This window comes from Drosophila montana, unplaced genomic scaffold (genome assembly GCF_035044405.1).
Source record: "Drosophila montana isolate Dmon_TW-CO22-7 unplaced genomic scaffold, ASM3504440v1 contig_3733_1, whole genome shotgun sequence".
Taxonomy (NCBI): Eukaryota; Metazoa; Arthropoda; class Insecta; order Diptera; family Drosophilidae; genus Drosophila; species Drosophila montana.
The window spans coordinates 10,770,489-10,784,507 of record NW_026998620.1 but is presented as its reverse complement, the minus strand read 5'-3'; the positions used below and the strand labels follow the sequence as shown (position 1 = coordinate 10,784,507).

The 14,019-nt window shown below is 57.1% G+C and overlaps 1 protein-coding gene across 8 annotated transcripts; it reads left to right on the top strand.

Moving 5' to 3' along the window:
- Nucleotides 1-712: 712 nt before the first annotated feature.
- LOC135436087 (collagen alpha-2(IV) chain-like) lies at nt 713-13,988 on the top strand. Of its 8 annotated transcripts, none has more exons than XM_064693530.1 (9): nt 713-2,591; nt 2,622-3,482; nt 5,127-7,964; nt 8,235-9,526; nt 9,583-9,738; nt 10,210-13,444; nt 13,504-13,621; nt 13,686-13,764; nt 13,832-13,988. In XM_064693530.1, exons 1-9 carry the CDS (start codon nt 923-925, stop codon nt 13,853-13,855), a joined length of 10,272 nt encoding a protein of 3,423 aa, XP_064549600.1. In that variant the 5' UTR covers nt 713-922; the 3' UTR covers nt 13,856-13,988. The 8 variants fall into 8 exon arrangements, with proteins under 8 accessions (XP_064549600.1, XP_064549603.1, XP_064549604.1 ...); XM_064693533.1 differs by having other exon boundaries at nt 713-3,482; nt 5,127-7,217; nt 7,278-7,964; XM_064693531.1 differs by having other exon boundaries at nt 714-1,487; nt 1,539-3,482.
- The last annotated feature ends 31 nt before the right edge of the window (nt 13,989-14,019 follow it).

Sequence of the window (14,019 nt, the reverse complement as noted above, 5' to 3'; positions counted from 1 at the left end):
ATTTACAATGTAGATGCATGATTTTGTCCAGAAGGAAGCTTCTCCGTAAACGGTGTATGGAATACAGCTGTATGCGCCTCCATCTAGCTCTGAAGCTATCGACAAGGGACTTCTACGCTGTCATTGTTGTGCTTTTTAGCGCCTTTTCTTCGCCACTGCGCCAGTGCGTCGTCTTAACAGGAACTACTTTTTGGGTCGGTTATATTATTTCTTCTGCTATTATAGTTGATATGAATTGTATTTGTAAATAATTATGAAAGTGCAAGTGCAAGTGCTCGCTTGCAGCTTCTAGTGAAAAGATGGAGATTGAGCTTGTCAATAATTGGAGCGAGCTCTTCGTGTGTATCCCGAATTTGTCATTATGTGAGCATTCACTAAATTATTATCGACTAATGCTTCGATAAATCGCTGGAGAACGTGCAATGCACGTCTCAATGCACTGCGTCTTCGCGTCCTTCAAGTGCTGCGCAAAGGAGCAATCGAAGCTTTGGAGCATGGACCACGCTCGTTGTAGATACTCAGCTACATTTGCGCATTGTCACTGTGGAACGTGGCACTCCTGATACATTTCTTATTTACGTTAGCTGGGTTTTTGCGATGTACGGCGGACGGAAAACACTGGCGTGATTGCTGTCTATGTCTATTTAACATGTATCACAGTAAGCTGGGTACTAACTGAGTACCTGTATGTTTCATACAATTTCTTAGTACAATACAGAATAATACAGTACAGTAACAAATGTGAAAATTGTCGCACGTGGAATATTAGAAAATTTGGTGATACAATTGATGTCGGACGTATTTTCGATACTTCTTTTTAAACTGTCCAGCCATAAACATTTCAAAAGAAAAAATTGAAATTTGTGTTCTAAAATAATTCGCTTTGTAAACTCGACCGGTGCAAGCTCTTGGACGCTGCGGCATGGCGTTCTCTACGCAGAAAGAGTTTTTCCATGTGCCGTTTATGAACGAGACGCTTGAGTTTGATTGCCAGGACGCTTGTGTTAAGTTAAAAAGCTATCCATCAACATTCGATGATCGCTCGTGGGCAGCCGATGAGGACAAAAAGTCACGTTTCGTGTCCGATCTGGTAGCTTGCAATACACCGTTAGTTTTGCGCCAAGATGACGGTAGTGGTGGCCCCGGCGGTGGCGCACCTGGTGGCAGAGCGGGTTATGGGCCTGGCGGCAGAGCTGCCAGTGGACCTGGAGGCAGAGGTCGCACCGGACCTGATTATGATGGGCCAACTGGCGGCAAAGCGGGAAAACCTGGTCAGAAAGGGCAGGACTATGGTAGAGGACCTACGGGTAAGCGAGGACAGGGGCCCGGAGGCTACGGGGATCCAGGACAGCAAGGACCAGGTGGTCGGGGTGGTCCAGGACAGGGCCCAGGTCGTTATGGTGGTCCCAGAGAAGATGGGCAGGGTCCAGGTCCCGGCCAGAGGGGACAGGCTGGTCGACGTGGTTCTAGCGTTCCTGGACAGGGTGGTGATCGGGCCGCGTACGGAGGACCGGAAAGAGGTCCTGGTCAGGGTCCAGGGGGTCGAGGCGTCGCTGGACCAGGTCAGGCTGGCTATGGAGGTCCGGGGCAAGGAGGCCAAGGGCCTGGCGGTCGGGGCGGAACTGGACCGGGCCAGGCCGGCTATGGTGGTCCGGGTCAACAGGGACAGGGGCCAGGAGGTCGAGGCGGACCTGGACCAGGGCAAGAGGGCCAGGGGCCAGGCGGTCGTGGGGGAACTGCACCAGGTCAGGCCGGATATGGAGCTCCAGGTCCAGGCCAGGCCGGCTATGGTGGTCCGGGTCAACAAGGCCAGGGGCAAGGAGGTCCAGGTCAACAGGGACAGGGGCCAGGTAGACCGAGTCAACAGGGACAAGGGCCAGGTGATCGAGGAGCAGCAGGGCCAGGACAGGCCGGCTATGGTGGACCGGGTCAGGGGCCAGGCGGCCGAGGCGGAAGTGGGCCAGGCCAAGCTGGCTATGGAGGACCGGGTCAACAGGGCCAGGGGCCAGGCGATCGAGGAGCAGCTGGACCAGGCCAGGCTGGTTTTGCAGGTCCGGGTCAACAGGGCCAGGGGCCAGGTGGTCCGGGTCAGCAGGGTCAGGGACCAGGTGGTCGAGGAGCAGCTGCCCCAGGACAAGCCGGATATGGAGGTCCAGGACAAGAGGGCCAGGGGCCAGGCAGTCCTGGCGGGGCTGGGCCAGGTCAGGCTGGCTATGGTCAAGCGGGCCAGGGGCCAGGTGGTCAGGGACCTGCTCCTGGTCAGGCCGGGTATGGAGGCCCGGGTCAGCAAGGCCCAGGGCCAGGTGGTCCGGGACAACAAGGCCAAGGACCAGGTGCTCCGGGTCAACAGGGCCTGGAGCCAGGCGGTCGAGGCGGAGCTGGGCCAGGTCAAGCAGGCTATGGAGGTCCGGGCCAACAGGGACAAGGGCCAGGTGGTCCGGGTCAACAGGGCCAGGGGCCAGGTGGTCCGGGTCAACAGGGCCAAGGGCCAGGTGGCTATGGACAAGACGGTCAGGGTCCAGGCGGTCGGGGAGGTCCTGCTACAGGTCAGGCCGGATATGGTGGTCCGGGTCAACAGGGCCAAGGGCCAGGTGGACCGGGTCAACAGGGCCAAGGGCCAGGTGGTCCGGGTCAACAGGGCCAAGGGCCAGGTGGTCCGGGTCAACAAGGCCTGGGACCAGGTGGTCGAGGCGGAGCTGAGCCAGAACAAGAGGGCCAGGGCCCAGGAGGTCGAGGAGGTGCTGGTCCTGGTCAGCCCGGCTATGGAGGTCCTGGACAACAAGGCCAAGGCCCAGGAGGTCCAGGTCAACAGGGCCAGGGGCCAGGTGGTCGAGGAGTAGCTGGGCCAGCCCAAGCCGGTTATGGAGGTCCAGGACAAGAGGGACAAGGTCGAGGCGGACCTGGGCCAGGCCAGGCCGGCTTTGGAGGACCGGGTCAACAAGGCCAGGGGCCAGGAGGTGCGGGTCAACAAGGCCAGGGGCCAGGTGGTCCTGGTCAACAAGGCCAGGGGCCAGGTGGTCCTGGTCAACAAGGCCAGGGGCCAGGTGGTCCTGGTCAACAAGGCCAGGGGCCAGGTGGTCCGGGTCAACAAGGCCAGGGGCCAGATGGTCGAGGGGGAGCTGGACCAGGTCAGGCAGGTTATGGAGGTCCTGGACAACAGGGCCAGGGGCCAGGTGGTCAAGCTGGAGCTGGGCCGGGCCAAGCAGGCTATGCTGGTCCGGGACAAGAAGGACAGGGTCCAGGTGGTCGTGGAGGTCCTGGGCCAGGGCAGGCCGGCTATGGAGCTCCTGGACAACAAGGTCAGGGGCCAGGAGGTCTGGGTCAGCAAGGCCAGGGGCCAGGAGGTCCGGGTCAACAAAGCCAGGGCCCAGGTGGTCGAGGTGGAGCTGGACCAGGTCAGGCAGGTTATGGAGGTCCTGGTCAACAGGGTCAGGGGCCAGGTGGTCAAGTTGGAGCTGGGCCGGGCCAAGCAGGCTATGCTGGTCCGGGACAAGAAGGACAGGGTCCAGGTGGTCGAGGAGGTCCTGGGCCAGGGCAGGCCGGCTATGGAGGTCCTGGACAACAAGGCCAAGGGCCAGGAGGTCCGAGTCAACAGGGCCAGGGGCCAGGAGGTGCGGGTCAACAAGGCCAGGGGCCAGCTGGTCGGGGCGGTCCTGGACAGGGTCAGGCCGGCTATGGAGGCCCAGGACAAGAAAGCCAGGGGCCAGGCAGTCCGGGTCAACAGGGGCAGGGGCCAGGTGGTCGAGGAGTAGCTGGCCCAGGTCAAGCCGGTTATGGAGGTCCAGGACAAGAGGGACAGGGTCGAGTACCTGGGCCTGGACAGGCCGGATATGGAGGTCCAGGTCAACAGGGTCAGGGTCCGGGTCAACAGGGTCAAGGGCCAGGTGGTCCAGGTCAACAGGGCCAGGGGCCAGGCGGCACAGGCGGAGCTGGGCCAGGACAGACCGGCTTTGGAGGTCCGGGACAGCAGGCCCAGGGGCCAGGTGGTCGCGGTGGACCTGCACCCGGCCAAGCCGGCTATGGTGGTCCGGGACAACAGGGTCCGGGTCAACAGGGTCAAGGGCCAGGTGGTCCGGGTCAGCAGGGCCAGGGGCCAGGCGGCACAGGCGGAGCTGGGCCAGGACAGACCGGCTTTGGAGGTCCGGGACAGCAGGCCCAGGGGCCAGGTGGTCGAGGAGCACCTGTTCCGGGCCAAGCCGGCTATGGTGGTCCGGGACAAGAGAGCCAGGGGCCAGGTGGTCGAGGAGGACCTGGTCCAGGCCAGGCTGGATATGGAGGTCCGGGTCAAGAGGACAAGGGTCCAGGCGGTCGAGGCGCACCTGGACCAGGACAAGCCGGATATCAAGGTCCAGGACAAGAAGGCCAGGGTCCAGGCGGTCGAGGCGGCCCTGGGCCAGGACAAGCCGGCTATGTTGGTCCAGGAAAAGAGGGCCAGGGTCCAGGCGGTCGAGTCGGACCTATGCCAGGACAAGCCGGATATGGGGGTCCAGAACAAGACGGTCGAGGTGGAGTTGGTCCAGGCCAGGCCGGTTATGTTGGTCCCGGAAAAGAGGCGCAAGGTCCTGGCGGTCGAGGCGGACCTGGGCCAGGACAAGCCGGATATGGAGGTCCGGGACAAGAGGGCCAAGGACCAGGCGGTCGGGGCGGACCTAGGCCAGGACAAGAAGGCCAGGGTCCAGGTGGTCGAGGCGGACCTGTGCCAGGCCAGGCAGGCTATGGTGGTCCAGGACAAGAGGGTCCAGGCGGTCCTGGTCCAGGACAAGCCGGATATCAAGGTCCAGGACAAGAGGGCCAGGGTCCAGGTGGTCGAGGTGGACCTGGGCCAGGACAAGCCGGATATGTTGGTCCCGGAAAAGACGGCCAGGGTCCAGGCGGTCGAGGCGGACCTGGGCCAGGTCAGGCCGGCTATGGTGGTCCAGGCCAAGAAGGGCAAGGGCCAGGGCCAGGTGGTCGAGGCGAACCTATGCCAGGACAAGCCGGATATGGAGGTCCTGGAAAAGAAGGCCAAGGTCCAGGAGGTCGAGGTGGACCTGGGGCAGGACAAGCCGGATATGGAGGTCCGGGACAAGAGGGCCAGGGTCCAGGCGGTCGAGGTGGACCTGGGCCAGGACAAGCCGGATATAGAGGTCCAGGACAAGAAGGCCTGGGTCCAGGCGGTCGAGGTGGACCTGGGCCAGGACAAGCCGGATATGGAGGTCCAGGACAAGAGGGCCAGGGTCCAGGCGGTCGAGGCGGACCTGGGCCAGGACAAGCCGGATATAGAGGTCCAGGCCAAGAAGGCCAGGGTCCAGGCGATCGAGGTGGACCTGGGCCAGGACAAGCTGGATATGCAGGTCCGGGACAAGAGGGCCAGGGTCCAGGCGGTCGAGGCGGACCTGGGCCAGGACAAGCTGGATATGGAGGACCAGGACAAGAGGGCCAGGGTCCAGGTGGTCGAGGTGGACCTGGGCCAGGACAAGCCGGATATGTTGGTCCTGGAAAAGACGGCCAGGGTCCAGGCGGTCGAGGCGGACCTGGGCCAGGTCAGGCCGGCTATGGTGGTCCAGGTCAAGAAGGGCAAGGGCCAGGGCCAGGTGGTCGAGGCGAACCTATGCCAGGACAAGCCGGATATGGAGGTCCTGGAAAAGAAGGCCAAGGTCCAGGAGGTCGAGGCGGACCTGGGCCAGGACAACCCGGTTATGGTGGTCCAGGACAAGAAGGCCAGGGTCCAGGCGGTCGAGGTGGACCTGGGCCAGGACAAGCCGGATATGGAGGTCCGGGACAAGAGGGCCCGGGTCCAGGCGGTCGAGGCGGACCTGGGCCAGGACAAGCCGGATATAGAGGTCCAGGACAAGAAGGCCAGGGTCCAGGCGGTCGAGGTGGACCTGGGCCAGGACAAGCCGGATATGGAGGTCCGGGACAAGAGGGCCAGGGTCCAGGCGGTCGAGGCGGACCTGGGCCAGGACAAGCCGGATATAGAGGTCCAGGACAAGAAGGCCAGGGTCCAGGCGGTCGAGGTGGACCTGGGCCAGGACAAGCCGGATATGCAGGTCCGGGACAAGAGGGCCAGGGTCCAGGCGGTCGAGGCGGACCTGGGCCAGGACAAGCTGGATATGGAGGACCAGGACAAGAGGGCCAGGGTCCAGGTGGTCGAGGTGGACCTGGGCCAGGACAAGCCGGATATGTTGGTCCCGGAAAAGACGGCCAGGGTCCAGGCGGTCGAGGCGGACCTGGGCCAGGTCAGGCCGGCTATGGTGGTCCAGGTCAAGAAGGGCAAGGGCCAGGGCCAGGTGGTCGAGGCGAACCTATGCCAGGACAAGCCGGATATGGAGGTCCTGGAAAAGAAGGCCAAGGTCCAGGAGGTCGAGGCGGACCTGGGCCAGGACAACCCGGTTATGGTGGTCCAGGACAAGAAGGCCAGGGTCCAGGCGGTCGAGGTGGACCTGGGCCAGGACAAGCCGGATATGGAGGTCCGGGACAAGAGGGCCAGGGTCCAGGCGGTCGAGGCGGACCTGGGCCAGGACAAGCCGGATATAGAGGTCCAGGACAAGAAGGCCAGGGTCCAGGCGGTCGAGGTGGACCTGGGCCAGGACAAGCCGGATATGGAGGTCCGGGACAAGAGGGCCAGGGTCCAGGCGGTCGAGGCGGACCTGGGCCAGGACAAGCCGGATATAGAGGTCCAGGACAAGAAGGCCAGGGTCCAGGAGGTCGAGGCGGACCTGGTCCAGGACAAGCCGGTTATGGTGGTCCGGGTCAGCAAGGACAGGGCCCAGGTGGTAGAGGTGGACTTGGTCCAGGACAAGAGGGCCAGGGTCCAGGCGGTCGAGGTGGACCTGGGCCAGGACAAGCTGGATATGTTGGTCCCGGAAAAGACGGCCAGGGTCCAGACGGTCGAGGCGGACCTGGGCCAGGTCAGGCCGGCTATGGTGGTCCAGGACAAGAAGGGATGGGGCCAGGTGGTCGAGGAGAACCTGTGCCAGGGCAAGCAGGCTATGGAGGTCTCGGAAAAGATGGGCTGGGTCCTGGAGGCCGAGGCGGACCTGGGCCAGGACAAGCCGGTTATGGGGGTCCGGGACAACAGGGCCAGGGGCCAGGTGGTAGAGGCGGACCTATGCCAGGACAAGCCGGCTATGGTGGTCCCGGAAAAGAGGGCCAGGGTCCAGGTCGCGGTGGACCTGGGCCAGGTCAGGCCGGCTATGGTGCTCCAGGACAAGAAGGGCAAGGGCCAGGCAGTAGAGGCGGACCCATGCCAGGACAACCCGGCTATGGAGGTCCTGGAAAAGAAGGCCAGGGTCGAGGCGGACCTATGCCAGGACAAGCCGGATATGGAGGTCCTGGACAAGAAGGCCAGGGTCCAGGAGGCCGACCTATGCCAGGACAAGCCGGTCCAGGACAAGGTCCAGGAACTCGAGGCGGACTAGGTCCGGGCCAGGCTGGTTATGTTGGTCCCGGAAAAGAGGGCCAGGGTCCAGGTCGAGGTGGACCTGGGCTAGGCCAGGCCGGATATGGTGCTCCAGGACAAGAAGGGCAAGGGCCAGGCGGTAGAGGCGGACTAATGCCAGGACAACCCGGCTATGGAGGTCCTGGAAAAGAAGGCCAGGGTCCAGGAGACCGATCAGGACCAATGCCAGGCCAAGCCGGATATAGAGGTATAGGACAAGAGGGCCAGGGTCCAGGCGGACGAGGCGGACCTGGGCCAGGACAAGAAGGGCAAGGGCCAGGCGGTAGAGGCGGACTAATGCCAGGACAACCAGGCTATGGAGGTCCTGGAAAAGAAGCGCAGGGTCGTGGCGGACCTATGCCAGGGCAAGCCGGATATGGTGGTCCGGGTCAGCAGGCACAGGGGCCGGGTGGTCGAGGCGGACCTATGCCAGGACAAACAGGATATGGAGGTCCAGGACAAGAGGGCATGGGTCCAGGCGTTCGACGTGGAGTTGGACCAGGCCAGGCCGGATATGGCGGTCCAGGACAAGGAATGGGTCCAGGCGGACGAGGTGGAGTTGGCCCAGGCCAGGCTGGATATGGAGGTCCAGGACAAGAAGGGATGGGTCCCGGAAGTCGCGTTGGCGCTGGACCAGGGCAGGCCGGATATGGTGGTCCAGGACAAGATATGGGTCCAGGCGGACGAGGTGGAGTTGGGCCAGGCCAGGCTGGATATGGAGGTCCAGGACAAGATGGAATGGGTCCCGGTGGTCGAGGCCCAGCTGGACCAGGTCAAGCTGGATATGGCGGTCCAGGACAAGGGATGGGTCCAGATGGTCGAGGTGGATTTGGGCCAGGCCAAGCCGGCTATGGCCAGGATGGATATGGAGTTCCGGGACAAGAAGGAATGGGTCCAGGAGGTCGCGGTGGCGCTGGGCCAGGTCAGGCCGGCTATGGTGGTCCGGGTCAGCAGGGTCAAGGACCAGGCGGCATTGGTGTCACTGGACAAGACAGCGGTCGTGGTAGCTACCCAGGTAGTGGTCGTGACGGTTACGGCGGTCCCGATGGACAAGGGGGGCCCGGAGGTTATGGTGGTCCCGGAGGACAGGGACCTGGAGATTTCGGTGGATCTGGTGGACGGGTTCCTGGGGGACCTGGGGGACCTGGAGATTTTGGTGGATCTGGTGGACGGGGCTCTGGGGGACCTGGAGATTTTGGTGGAAGGGGTCCTGGGGGACCTGGAGGTCCTGGAGGTCCTGGAGGTCCTGGAGGTCCTGCAGCACGCTCTGGAGAGCCTGGTGGAAAACTAGTGGTGGGCGACAGTCTTATTAACGCTGCGGACGACACCATTGAAAACATGAAGAAGGTAATGATTGACAACAAATTACTCGACAAAGATCTGGCCGAGACCCGAGATTGCGTGTGCGGCACTAAAACAGGAAATGCTGAACTCCAACGAATAATGGAACAGCGCTACGACCCCGAAATGAGCAAGGTGTTTCAGAATAAAATTCAAGACTTGTCAGACGCTAGAAAGATCGACAAGAACGATGAGAGGGATCTCAGACACATCCATAAATCCGTCGATGATATGAATAAATCCCATGATATTCTAGAATCGGAAAATGCAAACCTAAGACGACTTCTGGAAAAACAGTCCAGGCGTATATCGATGGACAGCATTAGGATTGATCCAGAAAAAAGCAACGATGTCAATTATTTACAAAATAAGATCGACAATATGGGTAAGGAGTTGGCAATACTGCGTCAGGCTGAGGACGAATTTATAAGAGCGGGGGGAGTCACGGAAGGCGGTTATAGTGGTCCTGGTGGACAAGGGCCTAGCGGTCTCGGTGGACCTGACATGGATGTTGACACACTTCAAACCATGTTGGCTGAGCGTGAAGCACTACGCGCAAAGATTAAAAAACTAGGCTCGCTCGATAATAAGGTTAAAGGTTCGAAGAAGAAGGTATGCCTAGCAGAATGCGCCTCTGCTGATCTAGTCAATAGTCTTAACGAACAGAATCGTTATATTTGTGACATGGAGAATGACATTCAGGAAATGCAGCAATACTATGAAACTGAGGTAGAGCAGTCCAAGTACAATGAAGAAGTCCTGAAGGTAAGTCAGCATTTCTGGGTGTTTTGTTATCGAGAGCTAACATCAATTGCTTTCAGTGTCGCTGCAATGACCTTCAACAACAAGTGGTGACCCTCCAACCGGCACTGCAGCGTGCGGACCTTATGCAAATGGAGATCGACGTTTTACGCAATGAGCTGCGAAAACGTGACTTGGCTTTGAATGCCTACGATTGCCAATACCAGCAGCTCATGGTAAGCATTTTTAATCAGAGGCTATTTAAAATTTTATGTGTCTCTATGTATCCCAAAGCATAAAACTAAAGCGTTCAAGAAATCTGGGTATCGTTACCTAGACGAATTGATAGAAAGTTGCAGTGATAGTTGTTTCAAGGAAACTGGGAAAGAGGATGATGGAGATATAACATGTTAATGCCGTGCCAAAAATGATTTTATGTCCTGCCCAAAAGACCTTTCATGATTTTAAATCTGTAGTTAAAATTTTAAAATTATAAGTGCACAGATATCAAATAGCTATAAAGCATGAACGGGGTGAGAGGAAAGTCGTTAGGGTACGTCTCTGGATTGCTAGCGGCTTAAGCACATGTATATTCTCCCTTCCTCTTTCTCAAGCCCTCTTTAAAAAGTTTCAATCCACAACTACTTTTAATGATTTTCCTCTCTAATCCCTTGTTTTATATTTCACACACATTCTGCTCATTCTAGACCGTCATCTGTGAGCTGAACCAAAAGTACGGAAATCAGCGTGGTGACTGTCCCTCATTTGATTTACCAGACTGTCCCGATGTAGGCGATGATCTAGCCTTTTACACGAGCGCCACTTTGGAACTTATCATGGACGAAATGAGCAAACAGGTTGATTGCTTTAAACATATGAACGAGGATAAGTATTCCGGCGGTCAGAATATCAACAATATAGAAGACTGCATGAACGAGCTAGATCGCCTGCGTAATTTGTTAAATGAAAAGGACGGCCAGTTGGGCGATTTGATAGAAGAGAACCAGTGCATGTGCGAAGGAGCTCTGCAGAGCAACAAGCGACTTAACCAATTGGATAAAAAGGTTCGTCAACTTGATAATGACACAAAGTATATGGAGGAGGGTATGCGCGAGAGCATTGGATTAATACAGGATATTGGTGATGTTGCCAGGGAAAACGATAGGTTGAAGGATAAAGTTAACAACTTGAAAGAAGCTGAACTTCAAGCATTGACGGATGATTTAAAGAAACAGCTTGAGGATTGCATGAAGAGTAAACAGCTTTGCGAAGAACTAAATAAAAGTTATAGAGAAGCCATACAGGACCTTGGAGGGGATCTTGACGCTATTGATAAAGAAGTCAAAGAGAGAGTGGATCAAAAAAGAAAGGCAGAAGAAGCTGAAAAAGCAGCCGAAGAAGCTGTAAAAGCAGCCAAAGAAGCTGAAAAAGCAGCCGAAGAAGAAGCTCAAAAAGCTGCCGAAGAAGTTAAAAAAGAAGCCGAAGCACCTGAATTGAAAGAAGAACCAAAATTGTACGAGAAAGTTATGACGCCGACAGGAATAGTGGAAAGATTGACAGAAAAACCGGACGGGATGGCCGTGCAGAAACCAACTGAACAGCCAGATTCTAGAGCTAAGCCTGGTGCTGGTGATACAGTAGAGCTTCAACCAAGTGGCAAGGCCATAGATACAGCAGCCGATCAATCAGGTGCAAAGGCACAGGATACAATAGTCGGTCAACCAGGTGCAGAGCCACAGGATACAACAAGCGGGCAACCAGGTGTAAAGCCTCAAGATACAGCAGCCGTTCAACCTGGTGCAAAGCCTCAAGATACAGCCGGCGCTCAACCTGGGGCAAAGCCTCAAGATACAGCCGGCGCTCAACCGGGTGCTAAGCCCCAAGATACAGCCGGCGCTCAACCGGGTGCTAAGCCTCAAGATACACTCGCCGCTCAACCGGGTGCTAAGCCTCAAGATACAGCCGCCGCTCAACCGGGTGCTAAGCCTCAAGATACAGCCGCCGCTCAACCGGGTGCTAAGCCTCAAGATACAGCCGCCGCTCAACCGGGTGCTAAGCCTCAAGATACAGCCGCCGCTCAACCGGGTGCTAAGCCTCAAGATACAGCCGCCGCTCAACCGGGTGCTAAGCCTCAAGATACAGCCGCCGCTCAACCGGGTGCTAAGCCTCAAGATACAGCCGCCGCTCAACCGGGTGCTAAGCCTCAAGATACAGCCGCCGCTCAACCGGGTGCTAAGCCTCAAGATACAGCCGCCGCTCAACCGGGTGCTAAGCCTCAAGATACAGCCGCCGCTCAACCGGGTGCCAAGCCTCAAGATACAGCCGCCGCTCAACCGGGTGCTAAGCCTCAAGATACAGCCGCCGCTCAACCGGGTGCTAAGCCTCAAGATACAGCCGCCGCTCAACCGGGTGCTAAGCCTCAAGATACAGCCGCCGCTCAACCGGGTGCCAAGCCTCAAGATACGGCAGCCGCTCAACCGGGTGCTAAGCCTCAGGATACGGCAGCCGCTCAACCGGGTGTGAAGCCTCAGGATACGGCAGCCGCTCAACCGGGTGCTAAGCCTCAAGATTCAGCAGCCGCTCAGCCGGGTGCTAAGCCTAAAGATACGGCAGCCGCTCAACCGGGTGCTAAGCCTCAGGATTCGGGAGCCGCTCAGCCGGGTGCTAAGCCTCAGGATACGGCAGCCGCTCAACCGGGTGCTAAGCCTCAAGAGACGGCAGCTAGTAAACCAGGTGCAAAGCCCCAAGATACAACAGCCGGTCCACCAGGTTCGAAGCCCCAAGATACAACAGCAGGTCAACCAGGTGCTAAGACTGCCGACAAGCCCGGGGCAGCCGGAAAACCTGGAGATAAACCTGCAGCAGCCGGAAAACCTGGAGATAAGCTAGCCGACAAGTCAGAAGCAGCTGCTCAACCGGCTGCTGCTTCTGGCGACAAAGCTGGAGCAGCTGGGAAAGCTGGGCCTAAACCTGGCGACAAGCCCGGAAAAGCCGCACTGCCGACTACTGCAGATGAAGATAAGGCTGGACAGCTTGATGCTGGGCCTGGAGATAAGGCTGGAGCAGCTGGACAGCCTGATGCGGGACCTGGAGATAAGGCCGATGGTGCGGCTGGACAACCTAGCGATAAGCCCGGAAGAGCCGGCGGCCCAGCTGGTCAACCTAGTGATAAGCCCGGAAGAGCCGGCGGCCCAGCTGGTCAACCTAGTGATAAGCCCGGAAGAGCCGGCGGCCCAGCTGGTCAACCAGGAGCAACAGCTGGTGATAAGGCCGGTGCTAAGTCTGGCGAAGGAGCGGGTAGGCAACCAGGTGCTAAAGCCGGAGGTGGTCCCGGAGCAGCAGAAGCTAAGGCCGGTGCTGCTGGAGGAGGAGCAGGACAGGCACCAAAAGGTCTTGCCCAAAAGCCAGGCTTGCGTGGACCAGGCAGAGATACATACGGCGAAGATGACGGAACAGGTGGTGCGAAACGCGGAGCTGGGCGCGGCAGAAAAAGTCAAAAACTAGATGACACCACTGAAGAGCAGTTCGATGAGTTTGTAAAAAATACTGTAAAAACATTATCTGCCGGCGAGATTGATGGTGTTGGTTTGGAAAGGGAGTTGCGCAAGATTTTGGATATGTTTATCGATGAGTGCGGATTCTGTTTCTGCAAGTGCAACATTCCGAAGAGCCGCTTCTATGCTATATGTCATAAACTCTACCATCATGGGCTGCACACCCTAGACTTCAAAGATCTGGCCTACATGCATAAGCGTATCTTTGCTGCGGCAGAAAACATTCTGCCTGGATGTCTTTTCAATATGATTATGAAAGATATACTGGCCACTAATCCACAGAGCCTAACCCAGACGACCCCTTCAACTACCGTACCCGAAAAACAGTGCTGCACGTGCAAGAGCTCACTCTGTTGCGATGACACTGAGGAAAAACTTATGATAAAGGGTTCGTGTCAACATTTTTTTTTTAATTATAAATATAGTCATTTAAACTTTCGTTTTTAGTAATGCGCCTTGAGAACGACATTGAGAATGCCAAATTGTGCTTGAAGAATTTGAAAAATATTCCATCGAATCTCTCCATACATGATTACCGTATTGAAGCTGGCGATTGTCCGGCAAAGTAAGTACCAAAAAATAAATTATATTTTTGCAAAATTTTCAAATTGATTTTACACGAATTACAGGGACCGTGTCCTACGTTCGGCGCGTGGAGGAAACTCCATTACCATATACAAAGAAATTAAGCAGGCCCGACGTGTTAAGGTGATTTTTTTTAACGTATAACACGGTATTGCAAAATCTTCTAAGCTCTATGTTCTTTTTATTTCAGAAGGGATTTACTACAAACAATTAAATATTGCTTTATGTTTTTGTGTTTTTCGTGTTGGGTTGGATTCAAGTAATATGTCCGATTTACGTTTCTGATATTGTGATCCAACCATATAAAATTCATTGTCAATTTAAATATTAAATTATTAATCGTTAAATTTGAGTGTTTAACTAATGTGTACTCGATGT

Excerpts from the sequence above, each read along its gene's own strand:
- LOC135436087 (XM_064693529.1), top strand. The coding sequence starts at position 923 with ATGGCGTTCTCTACGCAGAAAGAGTTTTTCCATGTGCCGTTTATGAAC. Across the intron at positions 9,527-9,582 it reads ACAATGAAGAAGTCCTGAAG|TGTCGCTGCAATGACCTTCA; the intron begins GTAAGTCAGCAT and ends AATTGCTTTCAG. Across the intron at positions 9,739-10,209 it reads GCCAATACCAGCAGCTCATG|ACCGTCATCTGTGAGCTGAA; the intron begins GTAAGCATTTTT and ends TGCTCATTCTAG.